The 16,045-nt window shown below is 46.1% G+C and overlaps 1 protein-coding gene across 2 annotated transcripts in view; it reads left to right on the top strand.

Moving 5' to 3' along the window:
- SLC60A1 (solute carrier family 60 member 1) overlaps positions 1-16,045 on the top strand; it is a 171,877-nt gene that overhangs the window by 95,946 nt on the left and 59,886 nt on the right. For both annotated transcript variants that reach the window (XM_077481218.1, XM_077481219.1), the window contains exon 3: positions 9,810-10,049. In XM_077481218.1, coding sequence (XP_077337344.1) covers positions 9,810-10,049 — 240 coding nt within the window. The remainder of the gene's footprint in view (positions 1-9,809; positions 10,050-16,045) is intronic.

The raw sequence follows: 16,045 nt of genomic DNA, 5'->3' as shown, positions 1-16,045 counted from the left end.
CAAATATTGTTTCAAAACGTCTCCAACGTCCAAAGGATGAATACCAGAATCTTCAGAGGCCTGAAAGATTGGAAGCACAATCTCCTGATTTTCATGGAAAACGGATGACACCTTCTAACATAGGGATCAAAACTGCACGATCAGGGAAGAAAGTGAGAAACGGCTCTTTGCAGCCCAGAGAACTGATCTCCGAAACCCTCTTGGCTGACGTAATGGCTACTAGGAAGGCAGTTTTACAAGAAAGTTCTTTAATAGATACTTGATTCCCATGATGTAAATCTTTCTCTGAAAAGTAATCCAGGACAAGGGGAAGATCCCACTTAGAAAACCTCGCTCCCTTGAAGAACTGTTTTGTGAGAGGGTGCTTGGCCCAGGAGACACCTGAAAATGCAGATATTGCGGAAACCTGGACCCGCAAGGAGCTCACCGATAAGGACAAGTCCAGGCCTGTCTGAAGAAAGCCAATAACATCCCTTATCTTCGGGTCTTTACACGAACCGTTGGTTGTGGACACATAGTCTGCAAATTTTGACCAAATTCTCTGATAGACCCTGTTGGTACCTGGACTTCTAGCATTCAGTAAAGTAGCGATTGCCGTGTCGGGACAACCTAACGCCTCCAGTTTTTCCCTCTCAAAAACCATGCCATCAGATGGAGCTGGGATGGACATGGGTGAAGAGTCGTTCCCTGTGACAAGAGATCCGGTCTGGAGGGCAGAGGAACTGGATCCTGGAAACTGAGCTGCAACAAGAGTGGGAACCACGGCCTGTTGGGCCAATACGGAAGAACCGCTATTACTTCGACCTCTTCCCACCTGAACTTCGCCAGAAATCGGAGAATGATCGGAGTCGGGGGAAAGGCATAAGCCTTGTGGAATCTCCACTGGTCCATCAGGGCATCCACTCCGAAGGCCTGAGGGCAACGACACCTTGTGTAATATTTCTCCAGTTTGAAATTGCACGGGGAGGAAAACAGGTCCACTTCCGGTAGGATCCCCAGAGACAGAATCCAATCGAATACCTCGCTGTGGAGAGACCATTCGTTGTTGTCCAGGGAGAATCTTGAAAGAAAATCTGCCTGAACATTTTAAACTCCTGGGAGATAAACCGCCGTCAGATCCCTCAGATTTGACTGGGCCCAGGACATAATCGGGCTTACTTCCCTCAGTAAAGAGAGACTGCGTGTGCCCCCCCTGTCTTGTGACGTAGGATACAGCTGTTGTATTGTCCATTCGAAGAAGAACTGAAGCTCCTGACGTCAGGTGAAGAAAGGCTTGCAGCGCCTGAAAGGCGGCTCATAGTTCCAGCACGTTCAATACCACGCTCTGGACAGGGAAATCCCAACTGCCTTGGGCTACTTCCGAGAGACAGAGAGCACCCAAACCTCTGCTGCTGGCATCCGTTGTCACTGTGACCCAGGAAACAGGTGCTATGGAATGACAATGAAGAAGATTTTTCCGCTGTAGCCACCAAGGGAGGCTCTCCCGCATGGAAGGGGTTATCCGGACGAGATGATCTCGAGTCCTTGGATCCCACTGTTGGAGAAACCCTTTCTGAAAGGGACGCATCTTCCATTGTGCCCACTTCACCATAGGGGCTGTGGCTACCATAGTGCCGATAATCTTTTGACATTGAGAGACTCTGAGGAGAGAAGATGACATTGCAAGCCGAATCCTGCTTTGAATCACCGGAATTTTCTCCAGGGGTAAGGAGATGGTGCTCATTACCGTGTTGAACTGGGCTCCGAGGAAGATTAGAGACTGTGTTGGCTCTAGATGGCTCTTCTCCTTGTTCAGGAGCCAGCCAAACTCTGTTAGGGTAGAAATAACCTGTTCCCGATGAGACAACAGTTGCTCTTTGTCTTGAGAAAGTAGGAGCAGATCGTCCAGGTAGTGATGTAACCGGATGCGTCTGACTCTGATTAAAGCCACGACCGCCAGTAAGAGTTTTGAAAATAATCGAGGCGAAGTGGAAAGCCCGAACGGGAGACATGTAAACTGGAGATGCACCTGATCTACTGCAAACCTGAGGTACTTCTGGTAATCTTCTGCAATCGGAACGTGGAAATAGGCATCCTTGAGGTCTATTGAGATAAGCCAGTCGCCTGGTGAATAGCCTGGCGTATTGTCAGCAGAGACTCCATTTTGAATTTTTCCTTTTTTATGAAGGAGTTTAGATGTGTCAGATCGATGACCGGTCTCCAGGAGCCATTCTTTTTGAGGACCATGAAAAGAGGGGAGTAAACTCCTTGAAATCTTTCCTCGGCTGGAACCGGAATAACGGCCCCTTGAGCCATCAGTGATTCTGTGTATGATACGAGAATCTGTCTTTTTTCTTCTGAATAGGGAAGAACCGTTGGCATAAACTGGTGAATGGGTGGATTGTTGAAGACCCAAGAATGTCCTGAGGAGACCGTTTTGACGGTCCAGTATTCCTGAATCGAGGCTGCCCAGACGTGCTGAAAACGGAGTAAACGAGCCCCGACTTGCTCTGTCTGGACAGACCCCATATCAAAAGGACTTTGAAGCCTCCCAACCACCAGAGGAAGAAGCTTTTGACCTGAAGGCTGGCTTCTTTTCCAGTTTTTCCTAAACTCGCGTCCAGGTCTGTAACGACGTGCATCCCTAGCACGTTCCAGTTCTTGTCTGGGAAGAACTCTTCTCTGACCCATGAGACGGCGATCCTGGGGCAGAAAACCCGATTTACCCCCGGTAGCACGGGTAATAGCTGAGTCAAGTTTGTTCCCAAAGAGGGAAGATCCCTCGAAAGGAATTTTACACCATGCCTGCTTAGAGGCAGGATCCGCAACCCATGGGCGCAACCACAGGGCATGTTTAGCCGTGACCGAAGAGAGCATTACGCGAGCTACCAGACGAATTATGTCCAGGGTTGCCTCCTCCAGGAACGCCGAGGCCATCTTCAGTTCATGCACTGGTGAGGTCTTGACCAGCTCTTCAGAAATGCTTCCTAAGGTGGTACCTATATCATCAGTCCATGATTCCATGGCCTTAGATAACGCAGCGAGGGCTAGGGCTGATTTACAAGCCATGCCTGCAGTAATGTAGATGCGTTTGAGGTCCGTATCTATCTTCCTCTCCAGACCATCTTTGAAGGAAACGGAATCTTCCAGAGGGAGGGTAACATGCCTCACCAACCTCATCAAAGCGGCATCGATAAGAGGGGTCGATTCAAGATGTTTGACCTCATCGCTCTTGAAAGGATACATTTTTGCTACCTTAGAGATCAAGGAATTTTTCCTCTCAACCTTGTTCCACTCATCAGAAATAATTTCACCAAGTTCTTCCAAAAAAGGAAAATTTTGGCGGTCTTTCTTGAGATGCTTGAAGTATTTCTTCTGCTTAGAGGGAGCTTCCACCGGTTCATCCCATTTTAAAGCATCTTTGACTGCTCTAACCAAGAATGGAACCTGAGAAAAATCAAAACCTGCGCCAGGTTCATCCGTCTCCACCTCGCTATCGGAGGATCCACTAATAGAAAGACTGTGATGAGAGGGACCTGGAGCCTCAGGATCAACCACATCAGTAACTAGGGCTAAAAGCGAAGGAGGATTGAAAGTATGGCTGGAATCTGACTTGTTCATGGATTCTTGGATCACCTTCCTGACCAGAGCCTCCACATGCTGGTCCTCAGATCCTCTTTCCCTCATAGCCCGAGAGTAACATAACTCACAGAGAGATTTACCCTCTGGAACCTGAGTTTTACATCCCCAGCAAGTCCTTTCCACAACCAGACTTTGAGCCTTCCTTCCTATGTCTGGAGGACGATCCGGTATGTCTAGTGCTTGAAGATGAATGATGGCATTGTGACCTAGATTTGTCACTATCACTGTGTGTCAAGACTTGAGATTCAGACCTAGAGGGGCTGAGAAAAGAGGATAAATAGTTAACTTGCTCCAGAAACCCAACCATCTTGTCCCAACTGCGCACGTGCTAACCAAGCCTCAATCTCAGTCGAAGCCACGCAGTGAGAGCGAATAGCGGCGGACTTGAAACGCAAAGCGTTCCAGCCGCCATGGCTACACCGGAGCAGGTAAGGACAAACAAACACACAAAAACAGGCTGCCATGAAAATGTTATACATCACCACACTGAAGCCAGCACAATCCATCCTGGGACTGGGAGGGTCGATACACTCTCTGCCCGATCGGCACAATAATAAAGGGCCTCCCGCTAATAGCTAGGACGAATGGCCATGATGCAATCTGTCAACCAATGGATGACTTTGAGATCTTCACAGCATCGCTCTTCAGTGCCTGTGTCCTCCCTGCTAATAGCTGGGAAATATGAACTCCAAGAATAACCGCCATCATCATCAACGTGCAAACCACCAGGATAGGATTAAAGCTTCCGAAAGGTAAGAAAACACCTTGGTCCTAGGAGGAGGACAAAAAAGGAACACAGTCTCTAGCTAGAAGCAAAGATTTATGGGAGTGGGGTCCTATGAGGTATGAGAGGCGGGATTAACCCATACGTAGGCTGCCATGGAGTCTGTCAGGAAATATCATTTTTTTTCAACATTTTCGGTCTTTTTATGTTTATATTGCAAAAAATAAAAATCGCAGAGTCAGTCAAATACCTTTAAAAGAAAGCTCTATTTGTGGGAAAAAAAGGACGCAAATTTTGTTTGGGTACAACATTGCATGACCGCGCAATTACCAGTTAAAGCAGCGCAGTGCCAAATTGTAAAAAGACCTCTGGTCATTGACCAGCAAAATGACCAGCAAAATGGTCCGGTCTGAAAGTGGTTAAAGTGCAAACTGGATGCATCATTCTTGGCTTTTGACATATTGGTTTTGCCTGTATGACATGTTCACAACTTGCTTGTTACTATATGTTTTTATCTTTAGCTAATCCACAAGCATGAGAACATTATAAATACTGCAGTTAGTCCAACACCTACAAGATTTTTTCAAGGTTCTGCACCTCCTACAGAGGCCACAAGGATAGAGAAAATGATAAACAATATGTACAGTTAGATCCGCAGTCATCTTTGGGCCAGAGACAGTTTAGGAGCAGGAAAAATTACTAGAACCACTTTTACATGGGGCGATTAGCTATGTGCTCCATGCAGGGCTGTATGTTACCGGCCCAGGTACATACAGGTGCTGCATCCATCACGGTGTTGGCAGTCCCATAAATATGTATTGGGACACAATGTTGCATGGACACTGTCGCTGTGTCCCAATACGTGCAGTCATGCACCTGCACCGACATGGATGCATCATTCATTGGCTGTGTCCATGCAACTACGTGCCCCAATACATATCTATGGGACTGCCAACACAGGGATCATCTGTGCATCCCTGTGCCGATAACACATGGCCCTGCACGAGGCACACAACTAATCACCACTTGGGAATGAGGCCTAAATCAAGCCTCTGCATGTTCGGGCTTTAAGAGACCGTCGACCAGTGTACGACAAGACAAGGGTTTGTAAAGCAGTGTGAATGGACCATCTACTGCAGGGTGGAAATATTCAGTAGAAGGACCTCCACACCTCCAATAATAAAGGCCATACAAACAATATTTTAATAAAACAAAGCAAGCAAAAGTGAGTTTCATGCTGTTTTGAATATAAATGCACTTGCTATTCATTAAAATATAACCAATTTGGCATTTCAGTACATTTTGGCGAATGTCATTCCAAAGTACTTTTCTGAACCAAAACCACATACACTGTTAGAAATTAGTTTGTTCCAGAAAAACTTTTCATCCTACTCCTTTCAAATTTTCTCATCACTACAGTTAAAAACAAATATCAATTTGTCCTCACTAATGTTTAGAAAATTGATTGAACAGTCTTGAAATTAAACATTTCAAACGAATTCTAGTTTATAACCAGCTTAAGCCTGGAGTAGAGAATAAGGTCTCATTCTCACGAGGCGGATCCGCTTCCACAGAGTCCGCCTCTGTCCGTCAGCTCAGTGGGAGATCTTTCCTTTGGTCTCTGCTGAGCTGGCAGATGACAGGTCCCTCTCTGCTCACTGAGCGGGGAGGGGCTTGTCGAGTGCTGCTGGTTTCTATGGAAAGATCGGATGAAAACGGACAGCATGATCCGAATGTAGCGCCATCCATCTACTTTTAGCGGATCGGACCAGATCGGATGTCATCCATGTCAGTACTAGAATCCCTTTAGGACCCAGCACAACTCACCTGACACAGCCTGTGTCTGGGAAACAACAGTGATTGGCCTGCTCACGTTTAAATCACCTGTATCAGCATTCAGTCAGCGCTCGTGTTAGAGTTCACTCGTGTTTGATCCAGCTGATATTTGCTCTGTGACTTTCGTGTTTGACCCGGCTTGTTTGACCCTCCTTACTTGCTTCTGATTCTGTACCGTTTGGATTCTGATCTACCTGTGTATGACCCAGCTTGCCTAGACTACGCTTTGCCTGATTCTACTAGTACCCTCATCTGCAGCAGTGAACCACAAGGTCCAGCAATCATCTATCCTCATCTACAGCAGTGAACTACAAGGTCCAGCAATCATCTATCCTCACCTACAGCAGTGAACTACAAGGTCCAGCAATCATCTATCCTCACCTACAGCAGTGAACTACAAGGTCCAGCAATCATCTACCTTCGTCTGCAGCGGTGTACTACTAGTCCCAGCTGACCTGCTCTGCTTAGACCAGCTCATGGTATGTGCTTTGAACTCTTTGTATAATCAGCACACCTGAACTGTTACTTGTTATCTGCACCTAGCCTGACATTAACACGAGCCAATACATAAAGGGAAACCTATCATGAATCCTGAACAGGCTCAGTTGTTTGCACAAGAACTTTGCTGTTTATCACATCAAGTTCAGGAAATGGCCACAGAGCTCACCAAGGTGCAATCTCCTTCTACTACCACCATTACTAAAACTCCATCTGAACCTAAAATTCCTTTGCCCGACCGGTTTTCTGGTGACCGTAAAGCGTTTTGCAACTTTAAAAACAGCTGCAAATTATATTTCAAGTTGAGGCCATCCTCGTCTGGCCATGAAACTCAGAGGGTTCAAATCATTATCTCTCTGCTACAGGGTGACCCCCAGGCTTGGGCCTTTAACCTGGAACCTAACCATCCAGCCTTACTAACAGTAGATGCCTTCTTTGAAGCCCTTGGGTTGCTATATGATGATCCAGATCGTGCTGCTACTGCAGAATCGACCCTGCGTAACTTAAAACAAGGAACTACCACAGCTGAAATGTATTGCTCAGAGTTTCGCAGGTGGGCCCCGGAATCTGGCTGGAATGATGCAGCTCTCCGCAGCCAGTTTAGAATTGGCCTTTCAGATGCGATTAAAGACGCTCTGGTCAACTTCTCCTACCCAGCCTCACTGGAGGAGGCTATGTGTCTAGCTATTAGAATTGACCGCCGCCAGCGAGAGAGGAGGCGAGAACAAACAATGGCTGTGGCAAACTGTATACCTTCCTTACCACCTGATTATTCCATCTCCAGTGCCAAATCTGAGGAAGAACCTATGCAGTTAGGCTCCACCCGGTTATCTGCCCAGGAACACAAACGCAGGCGTAATATGGGACTCTGCTTATACTGTGGCCTCAAGGGTCATATGCTCCGTTCGTGCCCTACACGTCCGGGAAACGCCAGGACCTAGGTGATTGCGGGGAGGTCACCTTAGGTCTACTCTCATCTCCCCAGGAGGATCGATCTTGGGTACCAGCTCGTGATCTTCATGCTGACCGACTTAAGAAGAAGTTCCATCTCCGTTATCCAAGTAAGCCTGGGGGTGCAGGAGCAACCCCTCGAGAAAGGGGGGGTACTGTCAGTACTAGAATCCCTTTAGGACCCAGCACAACTCACCTGACACAGCCTGTGTCTGGGAAACAACAGTGATTGGCCTGCTCACGTTTAAATCACCTGTATCAGCATTCAGTCAGCGCTCGTGTTAGAGTTCACTCGTGTTTGATCCAGCTGATATTTGCTCTGTGACTTTCGTGTTTGACCCGGCTTGTTTGACCCTCCTTACTTGCTTCTGATTCTGTACCGTTTGGATTCTGATCTACCTGTGTATGACCCAGCTTGCCTAGACTACGCTTTGCCTGATTCTACTAGTACCCTCATCTGCAGCAGTGAACCACAAGGTCCAGCAATCATCTATCCTCATCTACAGCAGTGAACTACAAGGTCCAGCAATCATCTATCCTCACCTACAGCAGTGAACTACAAGGTCCAGCAATCATCTATCCTCACCTACAGCAGTGAACTACAAGGTCCAGCAATCATCTACCTTCGTCTGCAGCGGTGTACTACTAGTCCCAGCTGACCTGCTCTGCTTAGACCAGCTCATGGTATGTGCTTTGAACTCTTTGTATAATCAGCACACCTGAACTGTTACTTGTTATCTGCACCTAGCCTGACAATCCATAGACTAGCATAGAGCGCCCGTTCAGGTCCGCCGTCAAAACTGACAGGCAGACCTGAACGGTCCGATAGTGTGAAAGGGGCCTAAAGCTTTCTTTGTGAGCTTGCATATTGTCTGTTACTATATTCACCTTCTTATACTGCCATAAAACAAAAATTTTTTTTATTACTTATGACAGTTATAGACATCAAACTCATAATAGAGAATCCCTTGGGTAGAGTATGGCACTGTGATTTGGCTTTGTAATACCTCAGACAATTGGAAACGATGATGATTTTGGTAGCAATATCTCATTACTAATGCCTGGTTCATACCTATGCATTTTTTAGCATGTTTTCATTTTCGCAGAAACACACTACAGTCCATTTAACATGGATGTAGTTCACAACTGTGCATTTAATGGAAAGGGCCAGGGACTTTTTTCTGGTTTTTGGTTCCATAGACTTCAATGGATGAAAAGCGTGTATTGAAAAATGCCAAATGCGCCTGCAATATGCAAACTCCAACCTGCATAAGTGATAACCAGGCCTTAGTTTAGTGTTACTAAACCCACAACAGTAAAATCGGTTTGTACATGCAGTAAAGCATGCTTGTTATGCTCACCGTGGGACCTTATAAGTTAATCCTCTGCATTGTGTCAAAAGGCTTTTTGATCCTGCCTCCTCTGATGATCTCCTTCTTCCACTGACTCCCAATATATTTCCTGATATTTACAGAGTCAGGGGACATGCTGCACATGCTCAGTTTGGTCTGAATTGCTAGAATTTTTTTATTTTTCTTGGGAGGGTGCATGTGATCAGCACAGGGCCAATCAGCACTGTCCAGACAGAGGGTCAGGGGTCCTGCATTCTCATCTATCACAATTGTGGGAGAACGAAAACACCTCCTACAAGCTTTAACCAGACACTTATTGAAGTCACAAGACTGCTTTATACTGCTGATGAAAAAAAGGTATTTAGCAGTTTATGTTTACTAAAATAATTGCATTTCCATGTTCTGTGTACTGTGAGAGACCAGATATAGTGAATGCAGGGTCCTGGGTTTAGTTACATGTAACCTCATGAATTATGTCTCTTATGAAAAATGGTAAGTGAACACTGATCCTTTGACCCTATTACATTAATGGACCATTTGAACTACAGTTTTAAAAATACATACATTTTGCTTCCTGCTTATATGCTGGCTAATGAAAACAAGTGTTTATTCTCTGAAGAGTGGCGAGTAAAACCCCCATTTTGTTAAATTGCAACCCACAGAAACACAAAGAGCAAACCAGTTATATTGAGTACAATAATAAGGACTTTTTTTTCCTTGCCATTTCCGTTCCTATTTAAACTTCAACAGTAGAAACATATCATGCTTAAAAAGTTGAATCAGCATTCCTTAGTAAACATATGTTTTTTGTTCGTTTTTTTTTTTAGGTGCTTCATTTCTTTGTTGGTTTTGGAGCACTTCTGAGTCCTTTGATAGCAGATCCATTCCTTTCAGACACCAACTGCATTCAGTCCAACTCGACCCTGAATGGGAGTAGCAATCTGGAACATATTAGGAACTCATTTGTACCTCATCATCCAGGAAATGTGTCACATTATGTTCTTCCACAGGATGGGCCAGCACTAACTAATGTGGCCTATGCATTTTGGATTATGGCTGTCATCAATGTGAGTAAATAATTCTCTCTTCATGTAGGCATAATACACCACATAATATAACCAGAAGCATGCTCACCCTCAAATTCCCTTAGGTCCCCTTCAATCATACTCATTCATTGTGGTAATGTTGTAAAATGTGTGGTAACATACTGCACTCTGTAGTGTGATATGGTAACATTCATGTAAAGTGGCACTCCAATGCACAATACATTAGGTGCTGATAAGCCTGCACTACAGGAGACCACAAAGCACATGTTGTGTGTTGTGATGCATTTAGTTACAATTTTAAAAAAAAGTGCATGCTTTGTTTTCTTGCCATTTGGTTGCAGCTTATTCTGAGTTACTTGCCTTCAAGTGGTTGTAAACTCTGTTACACCACTTGTACCAATTGTACAGTACCTGTAGGTACTGTAAATATCTAATAAAAACTGGCACAGTTTAAGAGATATTCACTATATATGCTGCTGCCGACCTCATTGGCACATGCGCACTGAAGAAATAGCCTACTGGTGTTGTTTTTCATGGCTTGTGCCGTGAACAGGGGCTCCCATGCGCATGCCCCAGAGTGAAGTCATTGTGGCTCTGCATAATCACAGCGCTGGAGCATGATAACCCGGAAGTAACTTTGGTGAAAGATGTGGACCGTGGGAACGGAGTGCAGGTGGCACTGCAGGGCATTGTTCTAAGGTAAATATTTCATAATGAGCTAGAATGCAATGCCTATTACAGAGGCAGAACGGGAACTGCCTTTGTACACAAGGCAATTCCCCGTTCTGCCCGGGGACATGTCAGAGATCTACTGCTCCCTGTCATCGAAAAAACAATGATCTCTGTCATGTCCCTGGTAGCCCATCCACCCTACAGTTAGAACATACTGAGGGAACGCAGTTAATCCCTTCCCTGCCAGTGACATTTTTTACATTTATCAGTGCATTTTTATAGCACTGATCAATGTAATAATGTGACTGGTCCCCAAAAAGGGTCATTTGGGGTCAGATTTGTCTTCCACAATGTTAAAAAAATAAAAGTCTCTAAATCTATCCCATTTTTTATAGACGCGATAACTTTTGCGCAAACCAATCAATATACGCCTAATGTCATTTTCTTTTTACCAAAAATATGTAGAAGAATATATATTGGCCTAAACTGATAAATATATTTTTTTTATATATGTATTATAGCAAAAAGTAAAAAAAATATAATATTTTTTTCTAAATTGTTGCTCTTTGTTTATAGCGCAAAAAAATGCAGGGGTGATCAAATACCACAAAAAGAGAGCTCTATTTGTGGGAAAAAAAGGACATCAATTTTGTTTGGGTACAATGTCGCATGACCACGCAATTGTCAGTTAAAGTGACGCATTGCCGTATCACAAAAAAATAGCATGGTCATTAAGAGGGTAAACCCTTCTGGGGCTGAAGTGGTTAAGGGGGCAGATCCTTACAGGGCTGAAGTGGTTAAAATGTTACTAAAGACAAAAAAATGTTTAATTAAAATAATAAACATGTAATGCCCTGTACACTCTGAAGGTTTTTCCAACCGAATTACGCTGAAACTGTCTTGCGTACACATGATCATACCAAAGTCCGACCATCAAGAACGCGGTGACATACAACACTTACAACGGGACTAGAAAAATGAAGTTCGATAGCCAGTAGCCAATAGCTTTAGTCTCGTACTTGCTTCAGAGCATGTGTCGTTTTTGGACCATCAGAACAGCATACAGACATGTGGTTTTCCGGATAGGAATTGGTTCCATCGGAAATATTTAAAACATGTTCTATTTCTAGGTCCATCAGAATTTGCACTGTAAAAAGTCAGATGAGGTATACACACGATCGGAATATACGATGAAAAGCTCTCGTCTGACTTTTTCTGTCGGACATTCTGCTCGTGTGTACGCGGCATTGGACTCACCTGCTCCATGCAATGGTTTTACACAGTAGCCCCGAACTTCCTTTTCTGGGGTCCCCAGCCAGCAATGTTGGCTCCTCCTCTTCTCTGTGTGCCCCCATAGCAGGTCACTTCCTGAATGAATGAATCAATAACTTGTATAGCGCTACACATGCCAACTAAATCGCCTCAGGGCGCTTTTGCCGCCGGTGTCTGTCTGGGCCTTCAGAAGAGATGGATCTTGAGCTTCTTCCTGTAGGCCAGATGGTTTTCTTCCGAGCAGATGTCCGCGGGTAAAGCATTCCATGGCTGTGGTCTTTGGACTGTGAACCTTCATTCGTCTTTTAATTAATAAGAGGTCTTGGGGATGTGGAAGAGGTTCTGGTTAGTTGACCGGAGAGGGTGACCTGGGGTGTAGTGCTTTATTTTGTCGCAGAGGTATTGCAGGGCTTTTCCTTGTGTACATTTGTGAATGAGGCAGAGGGTCTTAAATGTAACTCAGTCCTTCACAGCTAGCCAATGGAGGGTACTCAGGGACGGGATGATTGATTCCCAGTTTATAGTCTGCATGCTCACTCCCAAGCAGTGTATGTCTATGGAGCCATGCTCCATAGAGACACACAGCGTAGCCTGGACCCACCCCCACTTCCTCCTCAAATGCTGCTGCCCAAATTCCTGCACGAAAAGGAAGAGAAGGGAGTGAAGATATGCAGCTGTGCATAGTGCTGGATCAATTGAGGTACAGTAAGTATTTAGAGAGGGGGTGGAAAGCAGAAATCTGTAAAACGTGTTTTACCTTAATGCAGGGAACGCATTAAGGTAAAAAACATTTTGGCTTTAGAACCACTTTAAGTTTTTGAAATAATGAAAAATCAGTAGCAAAAGACATGGGTACACAAGTACACCAAACAGTATGGCATAAAGAGTACCCAACATCCTACTAGTACACAAATACAGATGCAAATTAAATCTAATCTCCAAAGTCTAAACAGTCCTGAAAAAATAAGATAAGCAGTAAAGATAAAAATTCTGTGGGGATTCCTTGATGGCAAAATCCTAAAATGCACTGTAAGGCTGGATTCACACCTATGCAGTTTTAGTGCTTTTTGCATTTTGCAGATTTGCACTGCAGTCCATTTGACATGGTTTCCTATGGAACACATTCTGTAGTTTAAATCTGCAAAATGCAAAAAGCACAAAAATGCATAGGTTGAATCCAGCCTAAGAAAGAAAAGGATGGATGTATTTGCTCATGACATAAACACTTCTTACAGGCTAAAGGAAGTGGGGAGAATAAAGAGAAAGAGAGATGTCCTCGTTGATAAGACGGATAAATAGATTAAAACGTTCCTCTAAACTGATACTTCGTCAGGCGGAGGAGCAGTTGGAGGTTGTCACCCGGGAGTTTACGTTACATCCCAATGAGGCGAGTGCCTCGGCCCTCAGGCTCCAGACCCGTGTTCTTGACCAACTACACTTTGAGCAGGCCAAACGCAAGCACTTTTTTACGCGGCAGCGGATTTTTGAACAGGGAGAGAGAGCGGGTAGGCTTTTGGCTTACCTCGCCCATCAGGATGCGAGGCCACCTGTAGTGGTATCGCTGATGGATGAGAGCGGCGCTCTTGTCTCTGAAGCGGGAGCGGTAACCGAGATGTTCCGGTCTTACTTTGCTGACCTCTACGCCTCTCGTGTGGAGGTCACGACTCAGGAGACCCAAACTTTTTTACGAGATGTTCCCTTCCCTCAGTTATCGGTGGCCCAGATCGCTGATCTGGAGGCTCCGATCTCGCTGGACGAGGTCGTGTTGGCGTTGTCTTCCCTGGCAGCGGCCAAGGCTCCGGGACACGACGGTCTACCATTGGATTTTTACGCAACATACTCCGAAGTTCTGGCCCCTGAGCTATTGAATTTATATAATTATTTATTTGAGTCCGCTTCCCTTCCAGATACGCTACGCCAAGCGACGATTATAGTCATTCCAAAGCCGGGTAAAGACCTACACCGCCTAGACTCGTTTCGCCCGATTTCCCTGCTGCAGGTGGACATAAAGATTTTGGCCAAGATCCTCGCGTCCCGATTGTGCTCCCACATTCTGTCCCTTATCCACCCGGATCAAACCGGTTTCATGCCTGGTAAAAATACGGCCATGAATATTCGCAGACTCCACATGAACTTACAAGCCACTCATGACAATGGAGGTACTAGGGCCGTGGTGGCGTTGGACGCGGCCAAGGCATTTGACTCGGTGGAGTGGGGATATCTGTGGGAGTGCCTTCGACGTTTCGGGTTTGGGGCCAAGTTTCTGCAATGGGTCCAGATATTGTATTTTTCCCCGGAGGCGCGCGTGGCGGTGAATGGTTGCCTGTCCGAGCCTTTCCCTTTGGGACGTGGGACCAGGCAGGGGTGCCCCCTGTCACCGCTCCTGTACGCCTTAGCGGTAGAACCACTAGCTATTTCCCTTAGGTCCAGCGTACATGTTGGGGGTCTCAAGGCGGGGCCCATAACGGAAACGGTAAGCATGTACGCAGATGATATGCTTCTGTACCTTGAAGATGAGGGGCCCTCCCTGAGAGCGGCCCTGGGTATTATTGAAGAGTTTGGTAGACACTCGGGCCTCACCATTAATTGGGCAAAATCGCTGATTCTCCCCATTGACCTCTCTCCGCCGGAGAGGGACACGTCGTCCCTTCCGTTATGTAGAGTGGCCACTATCCAGTATTTGGGGGTTCAGATCACCAGGGATCCATCCGATTATATAACCCTTAATATAGAACCACTGATCTTATATTTAAAATCCAAAACCCAGTCTTGGGCTAGACTCCCCCTAGGTGTCATGGGACGGATACATTTAATCAAGATGATTCTCCTCCCCAAATTCCTCTACAAATTCTGGCAGGCTCCCACCCTTATCCCCCTTAAATATTTTAAAACTATAGACACAATTTTAAATTCATTTATCTGGGGCTCTGGCAGGCATAAATTAGCCTGGAACACTCTTAAAAACCCTACGGATATGGGAGGAGCTGCGCTCCCCGACTTTCGTGCCTACTACGTAGCTGCTCAGCTCTCTCACTTTTTTCACCTTCACAGGATGGGCGCTTCCAGGTACCAGTCGCTGCTTTGTGGGGGGTCTCCTGGCTGCGCCCATTCCCCCCTACAGGTCTTGTTTAGGGGGAGGGAGTCTAATAGGAGGGGGAGGAAATATGCTCCGCTACTGCTACAGCACAGGCGGATCTGGGGTATCGCACAAAAGATGCTGGGAGCGGACTGGGTGCATTCACATACACCCCTGTGGTACAACTCCCAATTGAGGGAGCTTCGGGGGCTGCCGGGTGCAGACCTCTGGGCCTCCCGGGGGGTGATATACCTATACCAGGTCGTCTCCCCACGGGGGGGGGGGGGGGTTTCCAGGCACTGCAGAGAGAGTTTGAACTCCCCGCCCATATGCTATTTCGTTATGCACAGTTATCCCATGCCCTTCGGGCTCAATTCGGGGAGGGATTCCCGGATCCACAGGAATTATCAGTAGTAGGTGTTATAGTGGGAGAGGAGCCCACAAAATTAATTTCGACCCTATACAACTTCCTTAGAAGACGGTCGGTGGCTACAATTACGGAGAGCACGAGATACCGATGGGAGGAGGATGTGGGCCCGATCTCGGGGGAGGAGATCTTGAATAAGGTTAAGCAAGTTTCCCCTAGGGTGACAGATAGGTTGACCCAATTATATATCCTCCACAAGTCCTACCTTACGCCTGCCAGGATCTGTAGATACAGGCCCTCCCTGGGGCCGGGGTGTCCACGCTGTGGGTGTCTCCCTTGCTCCTTCTACCATTTAATATGGTCCTGCCCCGATATCCAGGCCTTCTGGCTACAGGTGGTACGTTTTCTACACGACCAAATGGGCTCGCCCTTCTGATGGACCCTAAGGTTTGTTTGTTGGGCCTGGAGCTGGGCGCCCCGGAGGCACCCTCCGATGCGACTTTTACCCAGGAAACGTTGTTCAGTGCGAGGAAACTAATTGCCAGGTTGTGGATGCGGCCCGAGACTCCGACATTCGGGGCTTGGGTAGCTGAGGTTAACTCTAACTTACCGCTGAAAAAAGTTATTTAC

Source organism: Lithobates pipiens, unplaced genomic scaffold (genome assembly GCF_037356315.1).
Source record: "Lithobates pipiens isolate NorthernLeopardFrog02 unplaced genomic scaffold, aLitPip1_a1.2 Scaffold_16, whole genome shotgun sequence".
Taxonomy (NCBI): Eukaryota; Metazoa; Chordata; class Amphibia; order Anura; family Ranidae; genus Lithobates; species Lithobates pipiens.
This window is presented reverse-complemented; position numbering and strand designations above follow the sequence as displayed.